The following is a 22,062-nucleotide window of genomic DNA, read 5'->3' as shown; positions in this document are numbered from 1 at the left end:
ACTGTATTCAGCACCGGCCCACCTCAGCTCACACCTCAGCTCCCCCCTCACTGTGACTCCGACTGAGGTGAGAGACCAGCTCCTGCGACTGAAGCAGAGGAAAGCAGCAGGACCTGATGGGATCTCCCCGAGGCTGCTGAGGACCTGTGCAAATGAGCTCTGTGAGGTCCTCAGCCTCATCTTCAACAAGAGCCTCAGCCTGGTGGTGGTCCCCACCCTGTGGAAGACCTGCTGTGTGGTCCCGGTTCCCAAAACACCGCACGCCAAGGAACCAGCCCACTACAAACCAGTTGCCCTGACCTCCCACCTCATCAAGACCATGGAACAGCTCATCCTGTCTCACCTCCGCACCGTGGTGAGCAACATCCTGGACCCACTGCAGTTCACCTACAGGCCCAACATTGGGGTAGATGACGCTGTCATCTACCTGCTGCAGCGAGTGCTCACCCACCTGGAGCCCGGTGCTTTCAACACCATCAGACCGGCGCTGCTGTGGGGGAAGCTGGAGGACGCAGGTGTGGATGGACATCTCGCCGCCTGGACCATCGACTACCTCACTGACCGCCCACAGTACATGCGGCTGCGCGGCTGTCAGTCTGAGGTGGTAAGGTGCAGCACCGGGGCCCCCCCAGGGCACCGTCCTCTCGCCTTTCTCTTCACCCTCGACACCTCGGGCTTCACCTACAACACAGACAGCTGCCATCTCCAGAGGTTCTCTGATGACTCCGCCATTGTGAGTCACGTGTCTGAAGGGAACAAGCTGGAGTACCGGTTGGTCATCACAGACTTCGTGGACTGGTGTGAGCGCAACCACTTGTGTCTCAACACCAGTAAGAGGAAGGAAATGGTGATCGACTTCAGGAGGAAACCACCACCTCACCCACCGGTAAACAGCCAGGGGAGGACATAAAGACTGTGGACGATTTCAAATACCTGGGTGTTCACTTCAACAACAAACTGGACTGGACTCACAACACTGATGCCCTGTACAAAAAATGCCAGAGTCGCCTCCACCCCCTGAGGAGACTGAGATCCTTTGGAGTGAGCAGGCCTCTGCTTAAGACCTTCTATGACTCTGTTGTAGCCTCTGCTCTCCTCTGTGCTGTTGTCTGTTGGTCCCCCGGCAGCACAGAGCGGGAGAGAAAGAGACTGAACAAGCTGGTCAGGAAGTCCAGCTCTGTCCTGGGCTGTCCTCTGGACTCTCTGGAGGAGGTGGCTGAGAGGAGGGTGTTAACCAAGTTCAAATCCATCATGAACAACTCCTCTCACCCTCTGCACCGGACTGTGGTGGAGCTGAGCAGCTCGTTCAGTGACAGACTGAGGCACCCTCAGTGCAAGAAGGAACGATACTGCAGGTCGTTCCTCCCTTCTGCTGTCAGACTGTACAATAACACTGTGAAATAACCACATGCAATAATATGTCCACACACTTCCAACAATCCCATAACAGATAATTATCGAAGATAATGTTTTCTTTATCGGATTATCTTTTTAGATAACTTTAAAAACCATTATCGGACCAATTGTCTTCCGATTAATCTTTGTCCGATAACTTTTAAACCGATAAACAAAGCTGAACAGCGACAAGCATTTTTAAAATTAGTTTAGCACTCACCTGTTAAAAGTTCTGTAACAGACACACAGCTATAACCTTTGCAAACAGAAGAGAGCCGCTTGTATAAAAAGCATCTCAATCCTCTGCACACAAAGGAGAAACAGCCCCAAAAGAAAAAAAAAACATTTCCTTTAACACCATACCAATATGCTCGCGATATCACCTAAGTCATCCAGAGGCATACATTTTTAACTTATGGTTCAAATTTTAACCAAACAAATTTTGGACAAGTTATTTAAAATTACTATCATGTCTGAAGTTTTATTAAGTGAAAATATCAGATATATGTTTTAGTTTTGTGAGCACATCCTGTGACCCGCAATGCATTTTGGGTAGGATGATGTAATCTCAGTACATCATGACATGACAAATGCATTTCAGACACTCTGTTCAGGCTCCACGGACAACAGCATTAAACTGTAGTGCCTGCAACTCTCTTGAATATATTCTCTGCGTTTATAGATGTTGGTTTTATTTGCGTTTGTTAAATTCCACGCATTTTAAATGTAGCAGACAGGGATTACTGTATCTGGAATTTTGTTTTCAAGGCCTCTACTGCCATCTATTGCTCAGTAGTGCTCACTAAGCGTGTAGGAACCAGTAGATAGCAGTGTTCTATTTATTTTGACCCCGGTTAGGTCAGATGATTGTCAAATCAACTTTTTGGCTTTGCAAATGGCTTTTTTTGTGGGCAATGAATGTACACATTATACAAGTTTCACTTTTTTAGTGGAATTACAACCTTATTTCTTTTTCAAATTCTCCAATTTTTTGCATCCAGCCTTATTTCCTTTAGAAATTTCCTTGACAAATAATATCAGTCTATTAGGACGTCAGGTGATGTGTTACACATATACATGTGTGTGTATATATTTTCCAACTTATTCCCATTGATGAAACTTTTCATTTTCTGCCTGAAAGCTTATTAGATGAGTGTGTTCAGGGCTCTGTTTGTTTACTAAATACACACACGTTACAGACCTTGAAATCCAACAGCAGGGATTGATATTATCCAAAGATTTATGAACATACAAATTAACGTGCTTATCCTTTATCATGATTTTCTCCATTGTGAGATATAAAAGTGTGTTATCATATCGTTCATGTGTATGTGCACAGCGCACGAGCGACGTTACAATATTCTTCAGAACGACAACATACGCAACATGCATCCAGCAGCATACACGTTGCTGTCATAGACAACTACCTGTAAAGTTTTTTGGCAAGTTATAACTTTCAAAACAGCGTAATTTGTAATGAAATTTGTGCGGCTCTTTAGGCGCCATGTTTGTTTTTTCAGAGACAGCAGTAAGCTCCGCCTACCCCTCCAAACGGAGGGATTTGTAGCCTTTCGCCTTCCCCTCCGCCTCACTCCAAAAAGAGAGACTCAGCCAGTGTTTAGCAGAGGCACGTTTACCCAGAATCCTTTGCGATCTGTCTGTTTGTTACAAAACCTCAGAATTAGTGCATTATTCAACATTAAAAGATATATGTTATATTTTAACTTTGTACAAATGACATAATTGACATTAATGGAGTTATTCTATCGGTATTAATGTTATTTATAATCAAAACCATAAGTCAGCATGACTTTATTTTTCAAGACCTGCGCCTGACCGGAGCGTCGTAATTGATAAAGAGTTGGTTTTATGGCTGCTCTCGGGGTGCCTCTGTGCAGGGAGCGCTGTAGTAAACAAGAGCTTCCAGCAGGGGCCAAATGTTGAAAGAACAGTGTGGTCTCATTCTTGGGGTCTGTTGTTTTTAATATCATTATAAGCTATTAAATTTGTTGTACTTGTGTCAGAGTTAATATTGGAATTTATCTGTTATCGGTTATCTGTAACTTCCGATACATTTTAGGGTGGTTTATTGTTTTATCTTTATCGAAGATAACTTTTCAGTTATCTGATTATCTGTTATCGAAGTTAATTTTTTGGTTATCTGTGCCAACCACTGTATGTATATATATATATATATATATATATATATATATACAGTAGTGTTCAGAATAATAGTAGTGCTATGTGACTAAAAAGATGAATCCAAGTTTTGAGTATATTTCTTATTGTTACATGGGAAACAAGATACCAGTAGATTCAGTAGATTCTCACAAATCCAACAAGACCAAGCATTCATGATATGCACACTCTTAAGGCTATGAAATTGGGCTATTAGTAAAAAAAAAAAGTAGAAAAGGGGGTGTTCACAATAATAGTAGAATCTGCTGTTGACGCTACAAACTCAAAACTATTAAGTTCAAACTGCTTTTTTAGCAATCCTGTGAATCACTAAACAAGTATTTAGTTGTATAACCACAGTTTTTCATGATTTCTTCACATCTGTGAGGCATTAATTTTGTTGGTTTGGAACCAAGATTTTGCTGGTTTACTAGTGTGCTTGGGGTCATTGTCTTGTTGAAACACCCATTTCAAGGGCATGACCTCTTCAGCATAAGGCAACATAACCTCTTCAAGTATTTTGACATATCCAAACTGATCCATGATACCTGGTATGCAATATATAGGCCCAACACCATAGTAGGAGAAACATGCCCATATCATGATGCTTGCACCACCATGCTTCACTGTCTTCACTGTTAACTGTGGCTTGAATTCAGAGTTTGGGTTCGTCTCACAAACTGTCTGCGGCTCTTGGACCCAAAAAGAACAATTTTACTCTCATCAGTCCACAAAATATTCCTCCATTTCTCTTTAGGCCAGTTGATGTGTTCTTTGGCAAATTGTAACCTCTTCTGCACATGTCTTTTATTTAACAGAGGGACTTTGAGGGGGATTCTTGCAAATAAATTAGCTTCACACAGGCGTCTTCTAACTGTCACAGCACTTACAGGTAACTCCAGACTGTCTTTGATCATCCTGGAGCTGATCAATGGGTGAGCCTTTGCCATTCTGGTTATTCTTCTATCAATTTTGATGGTTGGTTTCTGTTTTCTTCCACGTGTCTCTGGTTTTTTTGTCCATTTTAAAGCACTGGAGGTCATTGTAGATGAACAGCCTACAATTTTTTGCACCTGCGTATACGTTTTCCCCTCTCCAATCAACTTTTTAATCAAACTACGCTATTCTTCTGAACAATGTCTTGAACGTCCCATTTTCCTCAGGCTTTCAAAGAGAAAAGTATGTTCAACAGGTGCTGGCTTCATCCTTAAATAGGGGACACCTGATTCACACCTGTTTGTTCCACAAAACTGACCAACTCACTGACTGAATGCCACACTACTATTATTGTGAACACTACTATATATATATATATATATATATATATATATATATATATATATATTCACTATTTCTACCTCATTTTCTTATTTTATTGTACTGTTACAAGTATTATTATTGCTTATCCTTGCACACGCTGTTTGATGCATTTTCCTCTATTCACACTCACCTTGTGTGTGTTTTTTAAGAGTGAATTTCTCCACTGTGAGATCAATAAAGTCTTATCTTTATTGGAAAAATAGGAATCCATCAAACACATCAAAATCTTTTAATAGAAGTAATGCAATATTTACAATTAGAAAAAAAAAATCAAATATTCTTTGAGACAGAAAGAACAAATGTTTTATTCCATCTGCTAATCCTTTATTAATTATTATGAGAACATTTTAAATTTAAAGTTATATTTGGACATGCCTCTTATTCTACTCATGTTTACACCTTTATATTACCGTTGTGCAGGTTTTTTTTTTTAATTACTTTGTCTTTTATATATACATAAGCAAATATATATATATATATGCGCACTATTTTTTATAGACTTGCCTGTAGACAACACTTATGCAAAGTATATATCTATAAAAATGCTGTTTATTAAAATACCTGAAAGTTCAGCTACAATCTGCAAGAAGGTACATCTGAGATGTAAGCCTCGATTTAATGTTTTGGTGAAAGAAAATCCTCCTCTGTACCACTTCATAATAAAGCTGTATAAATGGGGATACAAAATGCAAAACTTGCACTGTGCAGTTTCTCCAATCAAAATCAAATCAAATCAATTTTATTTATATAGTGCCAAATCACAACAAACAGTTGCCCCAAGGCGCTTTATATTGTAAGGCAAGGCCATACAATAATTACGGAAAAACCCCAACGGTCAAAACAACCCCCTGTGAGCAAGCACTTGGCGACAGTGGGAAGGAAAAACTCCCTTTTAACAGGAAGAAACCTCCAGCAGAACCAGGCTCAGGAAGGGGCAGTCTTCTGCTGGGACTGGTTGGGGCTGAGGGAGAGAACCAGGAAAAAGACATGCTGTGGAGGGGAGCAGAGATCAATCACTAATGATTAAATGCAGAGTGGTGCATACAGAGCAAAAAGAGAAAGAAACACTCAGTGCATCATGGGAACCCCCCAGCAGTCTAACTCTATAGCAGCATAACTAAGGGATGGTTCAGGGTCACCTGATCCAGCCCTAACTATAAGCTTTAGCAAAAAGGAAAGTTTTAAGCCTAATCTTAAAAGTAGAGAGGGTGTCTGTCTTCCTGATCCGAATTGGGAGCTGGTTCCACAGGAGAGGAGCCTGAAAGCTGAAGGCTCTGCCTCCCATTCTACTCTTACAAACCCTAGGAACTACAAGTAAGCCTGCAGTCTGAGAGCGAAGCACTCTATTGGGGTGATATGGTACTATGAGGTCCCTAAGATAAGATGGGACCTGATTATTCAAAACCTTATAAGTAAGAAGAAGAATTTTAAATTCTATTCTACAATTAACAGGAAGCCGATGAAAAGAGGCCAATATGGGTGAGATATGCTCTCTCCTTCTAGTCCCCGTCAGTACTCTAGCTGCAGCATTTTGAATTAACTGAAGGCTTTTCAGGGAACTTTTAGGACAACCTGATAATAATGAATTACAACAGTCCAGCCTAGAGGAAATAAATGCATGAATTAGTTTTTCAGCATCACTCTGAGACAAGACCTTTCTAATTTAAGAGATATTGCGCAAATGCAAAAAAGCAGTCCTACATATTTGTTTAATATGCGCATTGAATGACATATCCTGATCAAAAATGACTCCAAGATTTCTCACAGTATTACTAGAGGTCAGGGTAATGCCATCCAGAGTAAGGATCTTAGACACCATGTTTCTAAGATTTGTGGGGCCAAGTACAATAACTTCAGTTTTATCTGAGTTTAAAAGCAGGAAATTAGAGGTCATCCATGTCTTTATGTCTGTAAGACAATCCTGCAGTTTAGCTAATTGGTGTGTGTCCTCTGGCTTCATGGATAGATAAAGCTGGGTATCATCTGCATAACAATGAAAATTTAAGCAATGCTTTCTAATAATACTGCCTAAGGGAAGCATGTATAAAGTGAAAAAAATTGGTCCTAGCACAGAACCTTGTGGAACTCCATAATTAACCTTAGTCTGTGAAGAAGATTCCCCATTTACACGAACAAATTGTAATCTATTAGATAAATATGATTCAGACCACTGCAGGGCAGTGCCTTTAATACCTATGGCATGCTCTAATCTCTGTAATAAAATTTTATGGTCAATAGTATCAAAAGCAGCACTGAGGTCTAACAGGACAAGCACAGAGATAAGTCCACTGTCTGAGGCCATAAGAAGATCATTTGTAACCTTCACTAATGCTGTTTCTGTATTATGATGAATTCTAAACCCTGACTGAAACTCTTCAAATAGACCATTCCTCTGCAGACGATCAGTTAGCTGTTTTACAACTACCCTTTCAAGAATTTTTGAGAGAAAAGGAAGGTTGGAGATTGGCCTATAATTAGCTAAGCTAGCTGGGTCACGTGATGGCTTTTTAAGTAATGGTTTAATTGCTGCCACCTTAAAAGCCTGTGGTACATCGCCAACTAATAAAGACAGATTGATCATATTTAAGATCGAAGCATTAATTAATGGTAGGGCTTCCTTGAGCAGCCTGGTAGGAATGGGGTCTAATAGACATGTTGATGGTTTGGAGGAAGTAACTAATGAAAATAACTCAGACAGAACAATCGGAGAGAAAGAGTCTAACAAAATACCGGCATCACTGAAAGCAGCCAAAGATAACGATATGTCTTTGGGATGGTTATGAGTAATTTTTTCTCTAATAGTTAAAATTTTATTAGCAAACAAAGTCATGAAGTCATTACTTAAAGTTAAAGGAATACTCGGCTCAGTAGAGCTCTGACTCTTTGTCAGCCTGGCTACAGTGCTGAAAAGAAACCTGGGGTTGTTCTTATTTTCTTCAATTAGTGATGAGTAGTACGATGTCCTAGCTTTACGGTGGGCTTTTTTATAGAGCAACAGACTTTTCCAGGTTAAGTGAAGATCTTCTAAATTAGTGAGACTCCATTTCCTCTCCAACTTATGGGTTATCTGCTTTAAGCTGCGAGTTTGTGAGTTATACCACGGAGTCAGGCACTTCTGATTTAAGGCTCTCTTTTTCAGAGGAGCTACAGCATCTAAAGTCGTCCTCAATGAGGATATAAAACTACTGACGAGATAATCTATCTCACTCACAGAGTTTAGGAAGCTACTGTGCACTGTGTTGGTATTGGAGAACATAAAGAAGGAATCATATCCGTAAACCTAGTTACAGCGCTTTCTGAAAGACTTCTACTGTAATGAAACTTATTCCCCACTGCTGGGTAGTCCATCAGAGTAAATGTAATGTTATTAAGAAATGATCAGACAGAAGGGGGTGTTTCAGGGAATACTGTTAAGTCTTCAATTTCCATACCATAAGTCAGAACAAGATCTAAGGTATGATTAAAGTGGTGGGTGGACTCATTTACATTTTGAGCAAAGCCAATCGAGTCTAACAATAGATTAAATGCAGTGTTGAGGCTGTCATTCTCAGCATCTGTGTGGATGTTAAAATCGCCCACTATAATTATCTTATCTGAGCTAAGCACTAAGTCAGACAAAAGGTCCGAAAATTCACAGATAAACTCACAGTAACGACCAGGTGGACGATAGATAACAACAAATAAAACTGGTTTTAGAGACTTCCAATTTGGATGGACAAGACTAAGAGTCAAGCTTTCAAATGAATTAAAGCTCTATCTGGGTTTTTGATTAATTAATAAGCTGGAGTGGAAGATTGCTGCTAATCCTCCGCCCCGGCCCGTGCTACAAGCGTTCTGGCAGTTAGTGTGACTCGGGGGTGTTGACTCATTTAAACTAACATATTCATCCTGCTGTAACCAGGTTTCTGTAAGGCAGAATAAATCAATATGTTGATCAATTATTATATCATTTACTAACAGGGACTTAGAAGAGAGAGACCTAATGTTTAATAGACCACATTTAACTGTTTTAGTCTGTGGTGCAGTTGAAGGTGCTATATTATTTTTTCTTTTTGAATTTTTATGCTTAAATAGATTTTTGCTGGTTATTGGTGGTCTAGGAGCAGGCACCGTCTCTACGGGGATGGGGTAATGAGGGGATGGCAGGGGGAGAGAAGCTGCAGAGAGGTGTGTAAGACTACAACTCTGCTTCCTGGTCCCAACCCTGGATAGTCACGATTTGGAGGGTTTAATAAAATTGGCCAGATTTCTAGAAATGAGAGCTGCTCCATCCAAAGTGGGATGGATGCCGTCTCTCCTAACAAGACCAGGTTTTCCCCAGTAGCTTTGCCAATTATCTATGAAGCCCACCTCATTTTCTGGACACCACTCAGATAGCCAGCAATTCAGGGAGAACATGCGGCTAAACATGTCACTCCCGGTCTGATTGGGGAGGGGCCCAGAGAAAACTACAGAGTCCGACATTGTTTTTGCAAAGTTACACACCGATTCAATGTTAATTTTAGTGACCTCCGATTGGCGTAACCGGGTGTCATTACTGCCGACATGAATTACAATCTTACCAAATTTACGCTTAGCCTTAGCCAGCAGTTTCAAATTTCCTTCAATGTCGCCTGCTCTGGCCCCCGGAAGACATTTGACTATGGTTGCTGGTGTCGCTAATGTTGTGTGGGCCGCTGAAGAGGAGGTACTGCTGGCCCACCACCACCAGAGGGCGCCCTGTCTGGAGTGTGGGCTCCAGGCACCAGAGGGCGCTGCCGCCTCACAGGAGCAGCCGGGGTGACAGCTGTCACATTATCGCCTACAACAGCTGTCACCAATCATCCAATCAGCAGTGGTATATCAGCAGGACGACATCTCCACCTCTTTGCCGAGATATCGCTCTACCGAGGAGGTAACGTACTCAGCCGACTTTGTTGTCTTCCTGACAGGAATACCTGTTACTTTGTGTGTTGGATAGCAGATATTTTGTTTCCTTTTTTCCGACGGGAGGTGGAGGTGGTTTTCCACCATACGTGTTGCTGGGTGGAGACGCACCCACATCTAACTGTTTTTGTTCCTCGCCAGCAGTACCAGATCCGACAAGCGGAGGCAGTGGCCACCTGGGAGTTCGGGACTTGGCGGCTCCAGTATTCCCGGGATTCGGTGGCGGAGGAAATTGTGTGGTTCCGGTTCTGCTTTGGACAGACGTCTCTTATCTTCGAGCCTGCCCACGCGACACATTTTTGTGAATTGACTTCATTGACTATTATTGTAATCTGCTGTGTTTGTTGTGCTTATTCACAACAGTAAAGTGTTGTTATTTGACTTCCTCCATTGTCAGTTCATTTGCGCCCCCTGTTGTGGGTCCGTGTCACTACACTATCCCAACAGCTAACTTCACATTTCTCAAAACAGAGTCGCCAATAACCAGAGTTTGTTCCTCGGCGAGTGTGTCGCGGCTTCTGTTTAGAACTACGCTTCCTACTCACAGTCACCCAGCCGGCCTGCTTTCCCGGCTGCTCGGGATCTGTTGGAGGGGAACTAACGGCGGCTAAGCTACCTTGGCCTCCAAAGCTACGAATAAGCTACACTTATTACAAGTACCATTACTGCTAAAGGAGGCTGAGGAATAACTAAACATTTCACACCCAGAGCAGAAAAGTGCGGGAGAGACAGGAGAAGCGGCCATGCTAAACCGGCTAAGAGCTAATAGCTGCGCTAAGCTAGCGGATTCCTAAAAACACACAGTGAATAATGTGTAAATAATTTAGAGGTGATTTAGCAGAGAGAGTGCTTTAGTTAAGGCACGTGAAGATTTACACTGTGAAACAAATCGTTATCTAGTTATCTAGATCAATCTAACTACGCAGATTAAACAGCTAACAGATACAGCAAAACACCGCTGTGCTCCGGAACAGGAAGTGATACAATACCGCAGTGAGAGCCAACCACCAGTAGAGGCAGTAGAGCAATCACAGCCACAGAAGCCTGTAACAACTTCTGGGTTGTCTATGTGTCTTGGTGGCTTTCCTCACTCTTCGCCTTTGTGCACAGTCACTCAGCTTTGCGCACACGAGGAACTCTGAATTAATATTTACGGATTTTGATGGAGATTTTTTTCCCTTTCAGTAGATAGAGATGCTGTTTTCAACAAAGACCTGATGCACTCAGAGCTGTTATTTCACAGCCTTCCAGAAGACAGAAGCTGCTAACTGACGATCTCTGCCGTTTGCGGCTGATTTGATATGAAGAAAACGAGAAATATATTTATTATTTCTTTAACTGCTTGTTTAAAATTACAAAATAAAACAAAGCTACGACTCTGTAAGCTTGAAATACAATCGAATTGGTACATTTTCAGCAACATTTCAGTTCATTTTCAGAAAATCACTGCAGGGCGGCACAGCCAATTTGAAACCGAGAGCCAGGCGGAGATTTGCCACCCACTGTGGCTAAAACCTGCTCCTCAACTGCAGAAGAGACCTCGCATGGCAGGGGATCTGCGGGGAAAACAGATGTGCGCCTTTGCTCACTAACATGCCAGATGAGGAGCAGGTATTTCCACCAGCAGCAGGTCTGGCATTGGGAATTGTTGGATAGTATGATCTGGTTTTCCCTGTCCAATCTCTGTGGAGCAGGTACTGAGTTTGGAACTTTTCTGCCTGCCTCTGGGGACCAGATGAATCTCAGTTTCTCAAAACCTTCCATGCAGGATGCCATTAGAGCAAAAGATGTTTGAGCATGGCTGAAGCTGTTAAGACTATGAAAACCCAGATGTTACCACAAACTTGATGACAATTTGGTGAATCAGGTTGAAATTTTTGAACAGCTGAAAAATTTCACTCCAATTTCAAAATCGCTGCTGTTGACGGTCATAACAACTATGCAACTTGGGAATTCAAGCAACTATGCATCCCAAGTTTGTTCAAAATAGACAAAGATGGATCAAGAAGTTACTACGATACTTCAAAACATGACTGATTTGCTATCTGGGATTAAACACAAAGGAACGGCGCTCTGTGGAACAGCCCCATAAGAGCAGGCAGAGAGGGAAAAGGTGCAGCACTGTGGGTCTGAGGACCAGGATTGGCAGGGTTCTACCCAGACAATGGAACAACGGCGCCACGCCGTTATACTGCAATCTAGCACCGCAATAGTGTAGTGTCATCTCATGATGTTTTAGTGGGACACTTGGAGGGAATCTAACGGTGTGCAAAGCTGCTTTTGTGGAAAATTTCCCATAAATAACTTCAGTTCTTTATTTTATCCTGTTTACATCCAGATGGCACAAACCATGACAAAATGCAAATGTTACACGAAGACAGATGATCAGAGGACAATCTCTGCATTTTTTGTTTCGTCTTGGTGGGGACCACAGTCCGTGCGGGGTGCAGAAATCGCCGTGCTGTCTGGGGAGTAGACATGCTTGCGCCAAGCATCACGGAGGCAGGTGCACAGCTGACTCCATCAATGCTGTCTGCTGCGGAATTGATCAGATCAGAGGCTAAGAACGATGCAGCCTCTGAGAGGCTTTTATGAAGAAAATGGCAGAATGGAATTCAACATTCTTTAGGTACCAAGACACACTTTGAGATTTTGGGGCTGGATAGCGGCGTACATTATTTCCATTCTTCTATGTTTTAAAGGACATGTCGGGCTGAAATCAGAACATTTCAGTGTTTCTGACAGCGTTTCTTAGAGGAAAACGTCTCAGCGCGCACTTGAATGAAATGCTGCTAACGTTAAAAACCGAGCCACAGATTAATTACAAAGTTTACCTAAGTGTGATGTCGTGTTATGATGACTCATTTTTTTAAGTGATAACTGTTCATTTTGATGCAGTCACGGTAAAAGGAGCCGTTTTCCACTGTGCAAAAACGTAGTGCATGTGCACATTACATGAGTGCGGTGCGCGCTGCTCCGTTACAGAACAGTCTCACGTCAAGACAGACACTCAAAGTAAAATAAAAATAAACCCTACCAGCTCCACTGAGAAGAAGAAGAAAATAAAAGCCTGAACAGTCATCCACTCCTGATTTCCAAAGTCCGCTCCACCAAAAAAAACAATGTCATGGAGACATACCGCGTGCATGCTCACAGCGAGGTTAAAATAGTGTCCAGCAGCGTCACCACACATTAGAATCCAACATCCAACAGACTCTGAAAAAAAATTAAGGTTTTGGGGTGAAGTGTGTCACCTCCTGTCTCTCTGTACAGCCTCTGTAAACCCAAACCTTTACTTTCGATTGAAAGCTCAGAAGCTTCATTACTGGATGAAGCAGTGTTCGTTTCACTGTCTGTCAGCCATCAGGATGTTTCTACTTTTCCTAAAATGTACATCACATGCTGAGAAATGCAGACAAATGCAGAGTAAAATGCAGAGAAATAAGACGTTTTCCAGAATTGCACATGCTGACTCGGGGAGGAAACCTGGACCTTTTGTTTTTCTATTGTCATTTTATTTTTTGACAATATAGAGGGTGTCAAAATCTGAATCACAAGAACAAGGTGAGATTTTCACACTCTGAAGCGAATGCCCCAACCTGGTGATATTATGACTTGGGAAGTCAAACTTTTCAAATTGAAAATGATGCAGCGGTAATGTGTAAACAACAACAACAACAACAAAAAAGTGTGGAATCTCCCACATTTTAAATTGTCTTTCTGTAGATTCTTTTTTTCTTTCAAATAAGTTTATTGCACATCTGTAACATACAGTGTGTCAATGAAACACAGACATTTTAGATTAATTTAACTAATCAACAATTCAGCACAGAATCAGACCAGAAACAGAACTAAAAGATTTCCATTTTTGTCTTTGGGCTTCAGGGCACGAGGTTGGACAGGACGCAGAGTGGAAGCGCTGCGCACGGCGATAGTTCCCAACAGCACCGCTATACTAAATATTTCTGGTGAGAACCCTGATTGGGAAACACCGTGACTGGGATGTGATAAAATTTCTCTTAACTTTAAACAGCGTCTTTGTCCTTTTCAGCAGACTGTTCAGACACATGGACACAGCAGTGTGCACGTCAAACTTTTCTAACAGATCTTTATTTGTTTGCTTGTTTGTTTTGGCACAGCTGGTGAAGAGGGCTCAATGTGCATGAAGGCTGATGGAACAAATCACTGAGCTAAGAAACGTGACTAGGCCATGTTCTGTTTTCACCCCCCGTGTGACTATTAAATCAGAAAACAAGACGTGCTTCTTACCATTTCAAATAGACCATCCTCCGTCTGCGGCATGGCATTTCCCTCACTCACCTCGATGTCTGACCGCGGTGCACTCACCTGAAAAACATAGCATAAACTGCTCAAGAGGAAAAGAGTCAACAAAGGAAGACTTCAGCCAAATTAAATCCTCTGAGGAGTCGACATCACACGTAAACCTTGAAATCATGGCTGCTAAAGTGTCCAACCAAGTCAATTTTGGACTGTCATTGTTATAAAAAAAAAAAAAGCAATACAACGCAACGGCCAGCAGGTGGATGTCAACACGCCAGTGATGGGTGACATGCAGCCGACACCGCGAGGCAGAAGACGGGCGACGCGCAGCCGACACCGCGAGGCAGAAGGATAGTCATCTCGGTAAGCTAATTGGCTACTTAGTTGCTAACATTAACATCTATAGTGAGCTACTTGTACTGATAGCTGTAACGATGATTTCATTAGCCTTAGCACACACGGTATGTGTTTCCTGTAACGTTATCACAGCGATGTCATGTTTGAATAGGAAATGTGATACGCTAATGTGTTATAACTCTACGTTGCAGTGCTAAAAAAATATGTTCCTCTTCAATGGACGACTTTATTACCAATTCAACAACATGCACATCTCAGCATGCAAATATCCTGACTGAAGCCATCTTCAACACGTTGGTGATGGACATGAGACCGAACTCACTTCACCACAACAACAGAAAGTAGGTATGTTACAACCCGTGAGATGGACAGGCTCTCTCTCTGTAACTCTCTAACTCCAGAGCATTCAGTCATAGATGGTCCAAACTATACCTTTATGGAATCTCTGATATGCCGAGATATCGCAAACATGAGGCAGCAGTTAACGGTGTCACGCTGTCTGGCTGAGATCACAAACAGCCGTCTGCTGCAGACACCGTCCCACCGCCACTTCCCCTTGACCCTTCATGTTCACACTCTTACAAAAGCAGACACACTTCTGCAGCTTTCTCATAGACATAAGAAACAGCCGCAAAGAAAAACTGATCTTCTGTATGAACGTGAGCAGAGATTTGCTGTCCGCCAAAAAAAAAAAAAAAAAAAAAAAGCACCAGATGTTCGATGCAATGTGTTCTGGTCAATTCCGCCAATATGTAAATTCCTCCAGGAACTTTCCATAAGGTGGAGAAAGTCTACACCCCACCTTCAGCAAGAAGCCTGAAGGTTCCTCAGCCAGAGCACTGCAGGGCTGAACAGGACTTTAAGAAGACGTGAGCTAAAGACTGACGTAAAGCGCACGAGAGACTCCAGCAGAGATATGACCCGCTTTCTGCTGTCAAACGTCTGTTCTGGTCCAGGGTTCAAACGTTTCCCTGTGCAGTTTCTTCAGCCAGAGAAACCTAAAACCAAGCTGTCTGGGTGGCTTGGTGGCTTCCCTCAGCACGGCTGTCTAAACAGACTGCAATATTACATTCATACAAACACACACACACACACGCACGCGCACACACACACGTGTACGCGCACACGCGCGAGCGCACGCGCACACACGCACGCGCATGCACACACGTGCACACACACACACACACACCTCAACCTCAGACCAGGTAAACATCCACACCTGGACTTCTGCAAAGACACACTTCATGTATTTACTGGCAACAAGCTAAATACTGCACCTACTAAAATCCTTTGAGTCCCAAGTCAAAGGCTGAACCCCAAAACTTTGGAAATGGGCTGATACTTACGTCCAGTTTGAGCAGCTTTGCCATAACGACCTCCAGTACGTCTCGCTGAATGGACGGGATGTACACTGTCACTCTGAAGAGATTGTGCACGTAACACTCCTGCACAAAAGCACAAATCAAAATGTGTCACATTCAGACCAGCAGCCGGTGCTTTCGGACGCACACGACTCCACGTTCAGATCAGCAGCAGACATATTTAATTTTTTCTGCATAGAGCAGTGGATGCAGAAAGCACGCTGTTTTAAGCAAGACTGCGCTTCTGCATGTAAGTCTGCGCTACACTGAGCTACTGCATGCAAATCTACACAACTGTACACTGTAGAAACTGAGTCACTGGCTCTGAACGTTGCGTGGTAGAAACAGAAGCCGATTTGTGAGCGCTGCTGTGGAGGAAGAGATGCACCTGATTCCTCCGTGGGTGGTGCTGGTGTGCGGTGTAGGGCTTCTGCCACTGCGTGTGATGGGGCAAGTGCGGCTGCTGTCATGCTGTGGTGCTGGCCGGTCAGGAAGAATTTGTCGGCCTCCTCCGCCAGCACACAGCACTCCGTGATCGTAATATTGGCCAGCACTGTGTGCTCCTCTCCAGAACTCTCTGAGGGCTTGTTGTCCCCAGCCCGTGCAGAGAGAAGAGCCTGCTGGCTTTTTGTCAACAAACATATTAGACTTAAGGTGCCTTGACACTTGCATGACTTTGATCCGCACACTTGCACACACTCCGCCGTGCAGAAAAGTAAACTCATCGCAAACCATTGTTAACAGTGTGCGTGGCTTTGTGCAAGTGCATAAAGAAAATTTTTAAATGTTGAAAATCTCTGTCACGTATTAAATATGTGAACTTCGCATGAACATTGCACAAACAATGAAAAACACTGCGTGTGAGTGATTGCATCAGCGCACCGCTTCAGAGCGCAGCTCATCTGATCGATTATAATGAGATGCTAAAATGATCATAGACATCTGCTTATAAGAAGGAATGAACATGCACCTGTTTTACCAAGCCATTACAATATAAACATTACAGATATTACCTTTTAGACAGTTCCAAATGTGTTCTCCACCTCATGAAGCACAGTACAGAGAGAGTGTGGGAAAAAAAGCTGCTGTTGAAATGGTCCTCTGTGATTCTGGAAGCAATTAGACGTGTTTTCTGAGAGAAAATGATTAATCTGTTACAAAATAATTATTTTATATACGCAGTGTCCAGTGGAACAAAGCACAAGATCCAGCTGGGAACACAGTGGGTGGGATAATCACGACAAAGTGCATGAGAGTGCGGGGCCAAAATGTATGCCAGTGTCAGGGCACATTTAAGTTTGAATTAAATGGAATGACCTTTAACCTTAAAAAATAAAAATATAATGCAATGCTAAAATCCCCTCGGCCGTATGAGCCTTGTGTTCTTTATAATTCGCAGCTGTTTATTATTAAGATGCTGTTGTCTTACATACAATCTGTACATGTTCAATAAAAACCCTCTATTCATCAGTCAATCAAAAACAATATTTCCGGTTTAACAGCATCTGCAGGAGGCTTTGTGTGTCCGTGTACACGAGCGTTTGACAAAAGCAGAAGTTGTGCAAATCAAGGAATATTTGTAGATCACCCTCTGTGCATTTGCTGGTATTAATGAGACAAATTTAACTCCACAGGACGTTCACTACCAGCCTGTGATGTCACCACGCTAACGTCCATGAAATAAGTTCAGAGGTAGGTTTCAAAAATGGTGTTTTCAGTTTTAGAAGTGTTTATTTCTCACTAGTTTTTAAATAATATATTGGTGGCCAAGTGGTTAATGCGCTTGGTTTCAGTTCAGAAGGTTCCGGGTTCAAATCCCACCCCTGCCACATTTCTCCATGTAACGTGGAGTTGCGTCAGGAAGGGCATCCGGCGTAAAACTTGTGCCAATTCAACATGCAGATCCACCTTGGATTTGCTGTGGCAACCCCAAGTGCAAACAAGGGAGCAGCCGAAGGGACTTACTATATGAGAAACGTATATAAACACATAAAACAAAGTGGTTTTGGAGAGACCAGCCACTGACGTCACGGTGCCACTCTGCTCTGATTGGCTGTCAAACCCGTGACTCAAAAACAAAATGGAACAGATTTAAACCAGAATGTGACTTTTTAACCTCTTAAAATAGGTCAAGGTTAGCCATCTTTGGACTTGTCCAAGGTCTGTGTCCCAAGAATGTTCCCTGTGAATTTGAAGACTGTGGCAGTAACAGAACTGGACTCATGCTGTACACAGACAGACGGACAGATGGACGGACAGACACCAGGTCTTCGCAATATCCGATGGCCATATGTCTCAGGTAAAAACCCTGAAACACCATCACATCCTCTGGGTCACGTAATGTTGAGTATTTCCATTTTTCTTACCAAAGTTCTGGGGGACTTCTGCACAAAGGGGAAGTTGTCTCTGAGAACAGGCACCAGAAAGTATCCTGTACTGAAAGACAGAAGACACACGGAGACATAAGAAGACCTGAAATTAACACATGTTCTGAATCGCGAACTTCAAAGGACAATTGAGGGTAATGTCTGCAGTCACTGTGGACTGTGGGGACATTTGTACTGTTAATGTCAGTCATATAAACAAACACAGATGGGAGTGTTCAATCCCTTTTTATGCCACCCAGTCACTTTGAGGTGGTGTCCATACATACAGTAGTGTTCAGAATAATAGTAGTGCTATGTGACTAAAAAGATTAATCCAGGTTTTGAGTATATTTCTTATTGTTACATGGGAATAGTGTTACATAGATTCAGTAGATTCTCACAAATCCAACAAGACCAAGCATTCATGATATGCACACTCTTAAGGCTATGAAATTGGGCTATTAGTAAAAAAAAAAAAAAAAAAAAGTAGAAAAGTGGGTGTTCACAATCAGGCCCAGATCCAGACCAGTTTGGACAGATGCAATTGCATCGGTCAAATTTTTTTACGCATCGTTCGTCATCGGTAAAAAAAACAAAAAAAAAAACGTTTGGCACTATTCGGGATTATAGTGCCAAACGTGTCCCCGCGGTGAACACAGCTTTGATTTTCATGTCAACCTATAGTCCGTAAATTATACGGATTTTTCCGAGTTTCAGAGTCCTACGGACATACATATAAAGTCAGATATTCAGGGTTTGGTCTGTAGCGGGTCTGTAATCAACCGTTTCTGCAGCACGACTCCACTTTGAAGCCGTGAACCACTGAAGCAATGCTGCGATTCAAAGACTCGTGGCTCTTTGATTCACTGCTCTTCAGAAGCGGTAAGTCCGCTTCTTAACCCCTCGCAAAGCCATTAAAATATCATGAGTCACTTTTGTGTATATTACAGTCACTAACTGGGACTCTTGTCTTGTTGCTGTCAAGAAACGAGAATCGTCCTCCGTTCCGTTCACACAGCTCGAAACGCTGAGCAGCTCTCTGCTGAGACAGAGTCCGGTCAGAACAACTTCAAAATGAATTGCCGCTTTAAATAAAATGACACCTCTTTCCAAACGTAATACAGACAGGAAACTACAATCGACTAAAACATTTTTTTCCTCCCAAAATGAGATGTGCCGTATTTCTTTACAAATTACATCCTGAAGTGAAGCACAGCAGCTGTAAGAACTCAGCTCAGATATATGGAAAGACATTCATGCCAATATCTCAAAGGAAATGCTTTTGACAAAAACTACAGATTTTGTTTATTCCTATTTATGTCCAGAGACCAAGGATCCACCATGTAGAGTTTATTATGTCCAAAGTTTAAGGATCCAGTGACAATTTCATATTTATTTACTTTAAGACTCAATAAAATGTTCCAATTTCAATTCAATCGGCTTATAAAGTGCCAAATCCTGTTTACAGTCAATTTTTGTTATAGTGTGTTTTTTTTTTTAAGACATCATATTACAAGTAAGAAGTGTTCACTATGGTCCATGAAGTATAATAAATATATTAAAAGAAGTGTGACAGTGTATGTTGCACACGAATAAAAGAATGAAGATTATTGAATAACAAGACGCATACAATTATTATTTTATCATTGGGCAAAAATGCATCTGTCAGATTACTCTGGATCCAGCCCTGAGAATAATAGTAGCATCTGCTGTTGATGCTACAAACTCAAAACTATTATGTTCAAACTGCTTTTTTATCAATCCTGTGAATCACTAAACTAGTATTTAGTTGTATAACCACAGTTTTTCATGATTTCTTCACATCTGCGAGGCATTAATTTTGTTGGTTTGCAACCAAGATTTTGCTGGTTTACTAGTGTGCTTGGGGTCAGTGTCTTGTTGAAACACCCATTTCAAGGGCATGTCCTCTTCAGCATAAGGCAACATGACCTCTTCAAGTATTTTGACATATCCAAACTGATCCATGATACCTGGTATGCGATATATAGGCCCAACACCATAGTAGGAGAAACATGCCCATATCATGATGCTTGCACCACCATGCTTTACTGTCCTCACTGTGAACTGTGGCTTGAATTCAGAGTTTGGGGGTCGTCTCACAAACTGTCTGTGGCCCTTGGACCCAAAAAGAACAATTTTACTCTCATCAGTCCACAAAATATTCCTCCATTTCTCTTTAGGCCAGTTGATGTGTTCTTTGGCAAATTGTAACCTCTTCTGCACATGTCTTTTATTTAACAGAGGGACTTTGCAGGGGATTCTTGCAAATAAATTAGCTTCACACAGGCGTCTTCTAACTGTCACAGCACTTACAGGTAACTCCAGACTGTCTTTGATCATCCTGGAGCTGATCAATGGGTGAGCCTTTGCCATTCTGGTTATTCTTCTATCCATTTTGATGGTTGTTTTCCGTTTTCTTCCACGCGTCTCTGTTTTTTTTTGTCCATTTTAAAGCATTGGAGATCATTGTAGATGAACAGCCTACAATGTTTTGCACCTGCGTATAAGTTTTCCCCTCTCCAATCAACTTTTTATTCAAACTACGCTGTTCTTCTGAACAATGTCTTGAACGTCCCATTTTCCTCAGGCTTCCAAAGAGAAAAGCATGTTCAACAGGTGCTGGCTTCATCCTTAAATAGGGGACACCTGATTCACACCTGTTTGTTCCACAAAACTGACAAACTCACTGACTGAATGCCACACTACTATTATTGTGAACACCCCCTTTTCTACTTTTTTTACTAATAGTCCAATTTCATAGCCTTAAGAGTGTGCATATCATGAATGCTTGGTCTTGTTGGATTTGTGAGAATCTACTGAATCTACTGGTACCTTGTTTCCCATGTAACAATAAGAAATATACTCAAAACCTGGATTAATCTTTTTAGTCACATAGCACTACTATTATTCTGAACACTACTGTAGAAAGTAAGTGAAAGGTCACACCACTCCTTGAACCTGTTACCACATCCAATCTTTCCAATGATCTGGCTGGGGGGAGTCAGGCCTGTGCAGACCAGCAGTGGGAACAGTCCTTTTCTTCTATGAACGCTACACTTGATGTTAACGTGTGTCATGGCCTTAGAGTATGCCCGAGGACACCATCCACTGAGTCACAGGCTGTTCTTGGCTGTCCAGTCTGCCTGGCTGCTCTGTAGACTTGATGGTTGGATCCTTCAGTGTTCTCATGATGTCCTTCCAAGCTTTGCTCATGTACTGACTGATGTGATACCTGACAGGAGCTTCCGTGTTACGTAGCGGCAGGTTATTGCTCGGTAGTCTGAAAGTGTGGTACCTTTGTGGGAATCTTGTCCTGCCCTGAGCTAGCGGGCATTTTGGAGTGCTGCTAGCGTCTTCAGCTGGTGCACATCAATCATTTCAGGTCCTGGTATTGTCAGCATGTTGGACATCCTTTTTGTGACAGTGTACTGTGGTCGGTCTTCAGACCCTCCACTGGACATCGGTGTGATGAGACGTGTCCTTCTCCTATATGTCCTTCCAGCATCGCTCAGTCTCGGTTCTGCATGGCATGGAGCTGTTCTTCTGGCAGTGATTGGTTGCAGCTCATCTGGGAAACAAAACATTTGTCCTCCTGGCTTTGCCTGGTGTATGTCTTTGTATCTGTTCAGCCAGGACCTGTCTGTCACTACCCTTTGGGGTTTCGTTTGTGGACTTGCTGCATCAAATGCTGATATGTGGTAAATATGGGGACGGGATTACCGTCGTGGCATAAACGCAGGACAGAACGCAACTCTCAACCACAATAAACAGACACAGTTGACCATCGGTGAAGCTGCAGATCATAATCACTGATCTGCATTGATCTCATATGTGGTCTCTTGGCTGTCCAACTGACA

At 42.3% G+C, this 22,062-nt stretch overlaps 1 protein-coding gene across 1 annotated transcript in view; it reads right to left on the bottom strand.

The window, feature by feature from the left end:
* The window catches only part of rrn3 (RRN3 homolog, RNA polymerase I transcription factor), a 180,627-nt gene that overhangs the window by 93,089 nt on the left and 65,476 nt on the right, over nucleotides 1-22,062 (bottom strand). The window contains exons 8-10 of the mRNA XM_034191409.1: nucleotides 18,185-18,254; nucleotides 15,804-15,902; nucleotides 14,082-14,166 (exon numbers count right to left, since the gene is read on the bottom strand). Of these exons, the coding sequence (XP_034047300.1) occupies nucleotides 14,082-14,166; nucleotides 15,804-15,902; nucleotides 18,185-18,254 (254 nt within the window). The remainder of the gene's footprint in view (nucleotides 1-14,081; nucleotides 14,167-15,803; nucleotides 15,903-18,184; nucleotides 18,255-22,062) is intronic.

Source organism: Thalassophryne amazonica, chromosome 16 (assembly GCF_902500255.1).
Source record: "Thalassophryne amazonica chromosome 16, fThaAma1.1, whole genome shotgun sequence".
Lineage (NCBI taxonomy): Eukaryota > Metazoa > Chordata > Actinopteri > Batrachoidiformes > Batrachoididae > Thalassophryne > Thalassophryne amazonica.
This window is presented reverse-complemented; position numbering and strand designations above follow the sequence as displayed.